This window comes from Eurytemora carolleeae, unplaced genomic scaffold (genome assembly GCF_000591075.1).
Source record: "Eurytemora carolleeae unplaced genomic scaffold, Eaff_2.0 scaffold519, whole genome shotgun sequence".
Lineage (NCBI taxonomy): Eukaryota > Metazoa > Arthropoda > Copepoda > Calanoida > Temoridae > Eurytemora > Eurytemora carolleeae.
In genome coordinates this window covers 118,641-129,822 of record NW_019396424.1, presented here as the reverse complement: position 1 = coordinate 129,822, position 11,182 = coordinate 118,641, and the positions used below count along the sequence as shown (strand labels likewise).

At 32.1% G+C, this 11,182-nt stretch overlaps 1 protein-coding gene across 1 annotated transcript in view; it reads left to right on the top strand.

The window, feature by feature from the left end:
• Positions 1–10,017, top strand: part of LOC111703018 (very long-chain-fatty-acid--CoA ligase bubblegum) — a 40,706-nt gene extending 30,689 nt beyond the window's left edge. Inside the window, exons 10-17 of the mRNA XM_023474859.1 lie at positions 3,743–3,840; positions 4,161–4,241; positions 4,541–4,604; positions 5,299–5,400; positions 5,983–6,038; positions 8,568–8,617; positions 9,095–9,237; positions 9,856–10,017. Of these exons, the coding sequence (XP_023330627.1) occupies positions 3,743–3,840; positions 4,161–4,241; positions 4,541–4,604; positions 5,299–5,400; positions 5,983–6,038; positions 8,568–8,617; positions 9,095–9,237; positions 9,856–10,017 (756 nt within the window). The remainder of the gene's footprint in view (positions 1–3,742; positions 3,841–4,160; positions 4,242–4,540; positions 4,605–5,298; positions 5,401–5,982; positions 6,039–8,567; positions 8,618–9,094; positions 9,238–9,855) is intronic.
• Positions 10,018–11,182: the final 1,165 nt, after the last annotated feature.

The window sequence follows — 11,182 nt, the reverse complement described above, 5'->3', positions numbered from 1 at the left end:
AAAGGAATTGAGTCTTTGTCACAAACTCTGATTTTCTAATCACTATATCTTTGGAACCAAATTTTGTAGACCTTAGATATTTCAAACTATGAATTCTGTTAAATCAAATAATCAGATTTTGAAATATCAAAGGTTTACAACATCGGGTTCTAAAGATATTGGGGTTTAAATATTTGATTTTGTTACAAAGACTCAATTCCTGTGTTAGAATTTTTAAATGAAGAAATTAATCTTATACTTTAGGGAACCCAAATTCCAAACTTTTGCATGTACATAATTCTTGCTAGTGCCATATTTTAAGCACACATGATATGAATTCGTTGAAACATAATTTGTGTTAAGAAAAAAACTTAACGAATTCGAACATTGTACCCATTTTGTAATATTATTAAATTAAATTATTTTTGATGCCAAATAATCAACAACTCGGACAAGAACAATATTTTAACTTAACAAAAGTGTGAATAAATGAATAGAGAACGCTATAAAATTCACGTATTTCTGCAGTTACTAATATAATAGTAAGAACATTTTTTACATCCCTTACTACCCCAACTACCGTCTGTTTTTTAAAGAGACCCCATCCCCACTCTGTGTTAATTCTATGCGCATGGTATACAATATGGGTATCGATTCCCATTAAATCACATGTTTTAAGCTTGTTTCTGGCATTCATAACACTCTCCGACCTTTACTATCCTCACCACCCACCTTCTGAAGAGTGCACATTTCGTCGACAAAAAAAAGGCATTTTATACATACAGCAGCCCACCCACCCCTGAATCAACTAAACCTATAGCTTCAAGGAAATTTAGTGAACACTGATTGACTAACAATATTTACAATCTTTCTTATACAATTTTTAATCCAGGCCATGTGATGTTTTTGCATCCAAATTTAATGTAAACATACAGTGTGTCTCAAAATGTCAAAATTTCCAATTTTAAACTTGATGAACTTCTTCAACTCATTGTGCTACAAACTTTCAATTAATATCAATCTATCAATCGAAATTTTCTACAAACGATTTCACCTTTACAAGAGAAACCCTAGTTGCAGGGTACTCTGTGAATCAGACAAGCCAGCTACATATAAAATGGGTCACATAAATGGGAAAATGGGGGGACATTTCTATAGGGGAGGGGAGAGTGGGTGGTGGGGATTCAATTCACCTTTTTATCATATCACTTCTATCAATCTCTGATTAACCTAAAAAGAGTTTTATTGCTGAGACTGATATTTATGTAATTTATTCCAGTTCTTATATTCAAGTTTGGAACAGATATAAGAGTCATAAAATTAGTCTAGGGCAGACATAAAAATACCTATCCATTGATACTGTATTTCTGGGAACACTTCACATGAATCATGAATCTTGAACCTTGAATCTGGAATTTGGAATCTGGAATCTGGAATCTGGAATTTAGAATCTGGAATCTGTAATCTGGAATCTGAAATCTGGAATCTGGAATCTGGCATCTGGAATCTTGAATCTTGAATCTTGAATCTTAAATCTTGAATCTTGAATCTTGAATCTAGAATCTTGAATCTTGAATCTTTCTTGAATCTAGAATCTTGAATCTTGAATCTTGAATCTTGAATCTTGAATCTAGAATCTTGAATCTTGAATCTTGAATCTTGAATCTTGAATCTTGAATCTTGAATCTTGAATCTTGAATTTTGAATTTTGAATCTGGAATCTGGAATCTGGAATCTGGAATCTGGAATCTGGAATCTAGAATTTTGAATCTGGAATTTTGAATCTTGAATCTGGAACCTGGAATCTAGAATCTTGAATCTTGAATCTTGAATTTTGAATCTTGAATCTTGAATCTTGAATCTTGAATCTTGAATCTTGAATCTTGAATCTTGAATCTTGAATCTTGAATCTTGAATCTTGAATCTGGAATCTGGAATCTAGGATCAGGAATCTGGAATCTGGAATCTGGAATTCACTTTGTCTGATATGAACAAATTCTACCCCCCCCCCTTTATCCTAACTTCCATTCTCATTTCTTCAGTCATGAAATTTTTCCACTTTCTGGACCTTTAAAGCACAAATAATTATCTTGAAAACTTAAGGTAACAAAATTAAAACAAAACAATTAGTATATCTATCAACTTTATTTTATCTTTGGACTAAATGTCAGCTTTGTACTTTCCTTTTTATTTTGGATACTACTGTACTGCAAATGACCTAGTGAAAATTAAGAACCAAACAACCTTATAAATGTAGTTTTGTAAATTTGCAGAAATTTTATATTTTTCAGTACGATTTAAATCCATAAAAACCAAACACGAAGATATAACTTTATGTGTAGAAGGTTTTAGATTCATACATGATGGATAGTTTGCCCCCAGTTTGCCCCCCACTAGGTTGAGAAATGTGATGCTAAGAAGATAGATCTAAATCTTGACGTTCTCCTAGATATCTAACCTTTATCTTGTACTCCTGTCAACCCTGATATACCACGCCCTCCGGTTAAACGCTAGGGCAGGGCGGATATACCACGCCCCTCGGTTAAACACTTGGGCGGGGCGGATAAACCACAACATTGGTTAAACACTAGGGCAGGGCAGATATACCACGCCTCCGGTTAAACACTAGGGCAGGGCGGATATATACCACCCCTCTGGTTAAACACTAGGGTGGGAGAGATATACCACCCCTTGGTCAATCACTAGGGCAGGGCGGATATACCATAGATGCCATCAGTTTCAATACTTAAGCGGGGCAGATGTACCACGCCATCGGTTAAACACTAGGGTGGGGCAGATAGATCATGTCATGGGTTAAACACTAGGGTGGGGCGGATACACTGCCCAATCGGTTAAACAATAAACCTTTTATCTTGTAGTCCCTGTCAAAGACTATACATCTGTTGTATTGTAGTCCCTCTCTGAGACAATAAACCTGATATATTTTAGTCCCTCTCTGAGAAAATAAACCTGATATATTGTAGTCCATCTCTGAGACTAAAAACCTGATATATTGTAGTCCCTGTCTGAGACTAAAAACCTAGATTGTAGTCCCTATCTAAGACTATAAACCTGTGATATTGTAGTCCCTGTCTTAGACGATAAACCTGTTATATCGTAGTCCCTGTCTGAGACTATAAACCTTTTGAATTGTTGTCCCTGTCTAAGACTATTAAAACCTGTTATATTGTAGTCCCTGTCTGAAACTATAAACCTGTGATATAGTAGTCCCTGTCTGAAACTATAAACCTGTTATATTGTAGTCACTAGTTCCTGTATGATATTAAAAAATCTGTTATATTGTAGTCCCTGTCTGAAACTATAAACCTGCTATATTATAGTCCCTGTCTGAAACTATAAACCTGTAATATTGTAGTCAATGTCTGAAACTATAATCCTGTGATATTGTAGTGCCTGTCTGAAACTATAAACCTGTTATATTGTAGTCCCTGTCTGAAACTAAAAACCTGTTTTATTCTAGTCCCTGTCTGAAACTATAAACCTGTTATATTGTAGTCAATGTCTGAGCCTATAAACCTGGTGTATTGTATAGTCCCTGTCTGAGACCAAAAACCTGATATATTGTAGTCGCTTTCTGAGACTATAAACCTGATATATTGTAGTCCCTGCCTGAGACTAAAAACCTGATATATTGTAGTCCCTGCCTGAGACTAAAAACCTGATATATTGTAGTCCCTGTCTGAGACTATAATCCTGATATATTGTAGTCCCTGTCTGAGACTAAAAACCTGATATATTGCAGTCCCTGTCTGAGACTAGATTGGATGACCGGCAGAGAAGAATAGCAATAAATCAATGCTGTAGTCTCGTGTACTCCAGTGGAAGCCATTCTACACCCAAGTAATTTAATTTTATATTTTTGAATACAAATCAATAAAAAAAAAACGATATAGAGTGCAAATAACATTTTTAATGTAGATTTGTCTTTTATTTCATATATTTCAGCTTTGAAAAATTTAACCGGACAACCAATCTTGTGTTCAAAGATTAGTTTTTCCTTTTTTTGCCATTTTGTGCAAAAATTTACGCTAATGCAAATATAATTTACAATTGGTTGTTTTCATCATTTTCATTGTTTATCTATCTATATGTTTCAGGGGAGTAATGTTCTCTCACAATAACTTGACCTGATCTGATAAAATACTATATATATCTTTCAGGGGAGTAATGTTCTCTCATGACAACTTGACCTGGTCTGCTAAAATGGCACTTGGATTCATCAGAGCTCCAGGATTCAACAGGTAGAAAGATAAAAAAATAAAAACATTTTACATTTGATTAAAAAAAAGAGGCATTTAAAAAGGTGATTAATCAGCTGTGTTGAAGCGGCATCATATATATAGAAGAGAGGCTCCGAGCTAAGGAATAAACTGCGTAGAACAATTTAATGTTCATCTTTTAAGCAAAATAAATTGCATTTGTCTCTTGAGACCATGCCGGTACAAGAAGTTACTTGGTTTAGCAGAATCTTTAATATATTGCTGTTTGTAAAACATTTTATTAATTGGTAATTACTAATATTAGACACCATTTTGTTTAGAAGCCCTGCCCCAGGGGAGGAAGTTTTAATCAGCTATCTACCTCTTTCACACATATCAACACAGGTATTCGGACAGCAATGGGCATATCTTAATTTTTATTTATTTGATTGATACAAGGTGTCTCTGAAAAAAGTTTTTTCGGCTTCTAAACTTCGTTTTATGTTCCTGAATCAGTCCGTGCTATGCCAGTAAAAGGGGTGGGGGTCGTCGATATAACATTTAGAAGGCCTAATATTCGAAAATGTGCTCGGTCTCTTTTTCCGAAGGTTTAAAAAAGATCTAATTTTATTTCTTTTTATATTTCTATCTAATGCATTATTGTTGTAAACTATCTCAATTAAATGTAATCATGAATCTTAAAAATTAAAAATAGATATTTGTTGTTTGCTTTTTGAAAAATCGACGACATCGACGACCCTTCCATATTTTAGCCATTGCCCCTACAAAACGACGTTTAGTAGGTAAAAAAGTTAAAACATACTTTTTTCAGAGACAGGCTGTATAAGGTTGATTAACGATAAAGTGATAAATAGATGTAGCTGGTTACTTTTAAATGAGCGAACTTAAATCAATTCAAATTGGTTTAACTCATTCTTACATCTCTGCAAGGCTACAATTGGGTCAGACCAAATTTCTAAGAAGTTAAACTGAGGATTTTTTAATTAATGTCCCTTGATACACCGCTCTCTGAACATGTGCTAAATTATAAATTGTCGTCTTTTTATTCCATTTTATCTTAGAGACCGGTTTATTTAAGATCCTGGATATCTACTACTGCATGACTGTGGCTGGTACTCTTGTATTCCCATCCTCAAATATACTTCATGACGGGGATATGTTCTTTCAAGAAATTAAAACGGTAAACTATAGTAGTCGGCGTTTATATCAATACATAATGAAGACGACTTTCTATTTAAGTTTTGATTTCTGACAAGCTTTTATTCAAATTACAAAGTCTACGACTAAGCAAAGAGAAGGTGTTAATTGACAGCTTCTCTTTGTTCCCATGTTTATGTGCTTCTAGGCTCTTTGAAAGCTTGGTAGAATAAAAAATGAAATCGAAAGTCGTCTTCATTGCATTGAATTATAGTAGACAGCCGTATTTAAAACCGAGAGAAGTAATTGTAAGACACTGGAACAAGAGTTGTTTAGTTTTACAGTTACATGTTTAAGGATTGACAGCTTATTTTCATATGCAAAATTTGCTATGCAAAATTTCTTCACAAAAATCTTGAATTTTGGTTAGTTGGCTTTCCAAAAAGCAACAGAATCTTTAAATCAAATGACAAAAAGGGGGTATCCGTGTAAAAAATTTGTGTAAAAATACAAATTTTGCCAGAAATATTTTTTTCCATATTGATTTTCACCTTTTTTTAAAATAAAAGAAAAAATACTTTAACAATATTATTTCTCTCATTATTTTTTATTGGATATATTCTAGATCCAGCCAACCATACTGTACGGTCCTCCTGTCATATTTGAGAGAATATATCACAGGTAAAATAACCCCCTCTTTCTCCCTTTCCCCCATTATCCCCCGCACGGGAAAAAGAACACTGAAAAAGGTTGTCAAGTGTCCCGGGAACAAATGAAAATTGTAGATTAATGTCATCAAAAATGTAAATTGCAGATGATTGTCATAAAAAACGTAAATTGTAGAATAATTTGTCTAAACAAAATTAAAATTTTCTGATTGTTGTCATAAAAATGTAAATTGTTGATTATTTGGCATGCAAAAAAGTAAATTGTAGATTATTGTCTTTAAAAATGCTAATTGTAGATAATTGTCATGAAAAAAAAGTAAATTGTGATTATTGTCATAAAAAAATGTCAATTATAGATTGAATTTAAAAATGTAAATTGTAGATTATTGTTATAAAAAATGTAAATTGTGTATTATTGTCATAAAAAAATGTAAATTGTAGATTATTGTCATAAAAAAAATGTAAATTGTAGATTATTGTCATAAAAAATGTCAATTATAGATTATTTGTCAGGAAAAAAATGTAAATTGTAGATTATTGTCATAAAAAAATGTAAATTGTGTATTATTGTCATAAAAAAATGTAAATTGTAGATTATTGTCATAAAAAAATGTAAATTGTAGATTATTGTCATGAAAAAAATGAAAATTGTAGATTATTGTCATGAATAAAATGTAAATTGTAGATTATTGTCATGAAAAAAGGTAAATTGTAGGTTATTGTCATGAAAAAAATGTAAATTGTATGTTAATGTGATAAAAAAATGTAAATTGTAGATTATTGTCATGAAAAAATGTAAATTGTAGATTATTGTCATGAAAAAAATGTAAATTGTAGATTACTGTCATGAAAAAAATGTAAATTGTAGATTATTGTTATGAAAAAAATGTAAATTGTAGATATATGTCATTTGTCATAAGGAAAACAAGTTCAAATTTTTCATCATAGAAAGAGGATTATATGAATTAGAAATAATATTTAGAGGGATTTTTCAGGATTCTTGACACCCCATACTGCACTTTTTTATCTAAGCATAAAAATGGCGGTTTCTTATGGTTTTGCGGTCGCAAAACATTTCCTTCAACTTGGCATAAATACTAAATATCCAGACAGCTATAAACATTGTGCATATATTTTTAAGACGGGTTACCAATCTTCTAATTATCTTCTAATTATGCTAATAATAGCCCTAGAAATTTGAAACTACAACGGGTTATGTTTTAAATTAAGTTTAAAATTCTTATTTTTGGTTGAGAGCGTGCACATTTTTTGTAGTGTGGCTCGGTGGTGGGGAAGTGTGTTTAATACATCATGCATTAATCTTAAATACCAATTCATTATAATCTAAAACATGCAAACTTGACATGTATTCATGTCTCAACACCATCAACCTGCAGGGTAAGGTACAGGGCTAAGGGTCGTCTTAAACATGATTGTTTTTATTTGCGGTTTATGCAACACAGAAGAATGAAGGAAATTATTAGAATCAACACTTTTCCAAATAGAAAACTGCAATAACTTTCTCATTGCTGCTCAGATGAATGTGATATGCCATTTGTCCCTCTACATCAGCTTTGTCCCTGTATTGTTAAATTATGTTTAGTCACCCTGTAAGGCTAACTGACAGTTTATTAAAGGGACTGTAAGCGTAATTTCAAGTGACCCTTCATTTGAAAGTGTGAATGCTTGAATTACATCGGTACCTTTAAATGATTTTTCTGATCAAGTATGAATTAGATATTAATATTTTTATTTCTTTTCACTGTTTATTTTCAAATGCGGTTTCTTGTACATTTCTTGCTTATTTTGCAATTAAAGGGAGTGTTCGCGAAAAAATAATGGCGGTATAAGGCTTTCGTCGAAAAATGATCGCTCTACTAATCTTACTTCTATCTTCTGTGTCTCTGCTCTCGAATAGACTCCAACGACATCTAGTGACAAAAAAATCGTCGTTGAAAGTATACATCGTAAATGAAAAAAGTAAAAAATATTATGAAATATAAACTAAATACGAATGCGTCGAACAATTATCAACTAATATAGATTTTAATATCTGAATAATTTGTTTGGAATTAAATTTATTTTTTACGATCCGAATCGAATGTTGCATACTGTCTGAATTTGTGTGGATGCTACGTTCTTTGGGTTGAGTCGTTTTTAACAAAGTTTCTCCTTATTGACGCAACAGATAGAAGTAAGATTAGTAGCAATCCCCATCGATAATTTTTCGCCGTAAGCCCCCTTCAATTTTTTGCGAACACTCTATTTAAGGTTACAAGGGCACCGTTGTAAATCGGGCATTGCCATCTTTGCATGGGGAGACACTTGAAATTACGTACTTACAGTCCCTTTAAAATCTGCAAATAAGGGACTGTTATAAAAAATGCATGCGTAATTAAACTCTGAGTCTGAATTAATTCCAAAAAACGTAAAATCTACACTCATAAAAATATTAATCACTTCTAAATCCTATTTGGTTCAACCGCTTTAAAATGTTCAACCTCCAGACAGACGAAAGTTGAAGTTTAATTTCATATTTTAGATTGGTTCAATTGAGAAGATCTGTGTCGGGAGTTGAACGATTTTTCTTAGGTAAATTAGATTTCAGATTAGTCAATTTTATAATTTGGAAAAAGTAAGCCAGGTTGGTTATTCACATAATTAAAGAGAATATGTTTAAACTAAAATATTATTCTAATCTTAGATAAACATAAAACAGCATTTCTAGGTCCCAGAAATTATGCACAAACAGTTTTGAAAATAGTTAAGCTAAACTTCTAGTTCAGATTTTGAAAATTTAAATGTTTAGAACCCAATTTTGTTAGAACATTTTAAAAAGATTCAATCGAAATATTTGTAGTTGATGTAAGTAAAAAAATCACTTCTAAGGCTTTTAATGTTATTTAATTTAATATTTAGGAAGATATTTAATATCTTTTAGTTTTATTATGCAACATTTTTTATTATCATATGGAATTTTTCAATTAGAAATAAATTAAATATAAAAATTTTTTGCTCCAAGATTGTTGTGAATCTAAAATTATTGTTGCAAGAATGTTGAATATTTAGACTGGTCTAATGGAGCTGTATCACAAAAACATCTACAAAACCACAGTGGTTTATCTCTTCCCGGAGCTAAACCTTCAGGTTCAACCAAGATTGGAGATATCCAGAGCAAAATCGCCAAAAATACTGTCTGCAAAAAGTACAAGGTATTTTAAGTAATTTCAATTGAAAGGTGCTTAACATTCAAATTTGTAATTTGAAAAAATTTTCATTTAATTTTTAAGTTATAAATTACCAGCTTGGTTGTGTCCTTCGTTCGTCATGGATTAGATTAAGCTTTGCTATGATGATCTTTTTAAATTTCAATGTTTTAAAGATAAATTTGAAAATTGGTTTAACGGTTTGCTTTGAGGTAAGATATTACCCTGAACGCCGCCCGTTAAATGAACGATTTTATAAACCGTTAATAATCGAACGGTTGATGTTTCTTTGTTAAAAACTGTTAAAGCGAATAAAGTTCGAGTGACCCTCTAAGCAAAGATTGCAATGCCCGGTTTACAACCATACCCTTAAAAGTTTTTGTCGAACAAGTATGCATTAGATATAAATGTTTATAATTTTATAACACTCACTTAAAGGGTACGGCTGTCAACTGGCATTGCCAGTTTTGCAAGGAATGCCACTTGAAATCCCGATTACATGTTTCTTAAAAGCAAAAACGTTAAAAAACTGGATTTGATACGGTGTCCAACAATACATTAGCTGAGAGCTAATTCTAGGATATTTGAAAAAACACCCCCAGCTAATATTTTTAATTTATTCAGGAGAGTTTAGGTTTGTGTCCTAACACCCTATATCTGTGCCGGGGCGGGCCTCTTCAGGACCGCCTCCTACGGTTCCTATCTGGGTTTGATATTGTTGTACACTCTGGGTACGGACAGTCAGAGACGACCAGTTTTCTTGCAGCTAATATCCCTAAACGGTAAATTTTTTAACTTTTAGATGCTGTATTTTAAAGAGTTTAAAAGTTTAAGGTAGGGTTGAGCTAAATTACCAAACAGAGTTATTATTCGAAAACTAATCAACAACTTAAGTCCTAATCTTCTACTCCTTTTTACTTTGAAGCATGATGTTGTAGCCGAAGTTTAAAATATCATACCGTCAGGTTAAAAAGGTATAGGGATTATAAAATTAGACATAAAGGCAGTCGTTCAGGTTCTTTATGTGCAAAATATATTTGTACATACAGTGTGACCCATAAATCGGTAAACTAAAAACACGACTTTAAAGCCATTTTATGTTTATTTGATGTTACTGTATTATGCTTAGGCTAGAAAATCAACTTATTAATTGAGATTGGTTTGTCTTCACTTTACAATTGCTTCGTGTCTTTTCATGTCGTCATTGAAAGTTTAAATCCTTAAAGGGGCTGTAAAGGGAAAATGAAAGGTGGAATAGGATTAAAGGGACTGAAAAGGAAAAATAAAAGGGGGTATAGGATAAAACCTGCAGAGAATCTCAGGTGTTAAACGATACCTATAAGACATCTATCTGATGTTCCTGTCTCTATGCATTGATATAAAACTGTGTCAAATTTATACGAAAATTCATATATATGCAATTTTGTATAAAAGTTGTAGTATAAAACAGATCATATTTAACAAATACGCAACCAATCTGAAAACGATGATATCCCACAGGAACCTGAAAATCTCAGGTTTGCTCCTAATATAATTTTTTTTATTTTGCATTTTTAATAGATATATTTGATAACATAAATTACATATAGTCAGTATAGTCCGTATTACGTCACCAGAACTTCATCCAATGGCAGTGCAGTTTCGTTGTCACGTGATAAAGACGGAAATCACGAGACCAGTATACTCCACTACCATTGGCTGAAGTTCTTATAGGTATCGTTCATCTCCTGAGATTCTCAGGTTTCAGCCTATACCCACTTTTATTTTTCCTTTACAGTCCCTTTAAAGTCGTCTTTTAATGTCTTAAATGTCTTAAAAATATTTTGTTGACAGAGTTTTTTCGATTTATTGTTTTCTTTTTATCTATTGAGGAACAAACAATTCTTTAAAAGTTTAATATAAATTTTTCAAATAATTTCTTTGTAAAATAAATCCTATTAAATGTTCACAT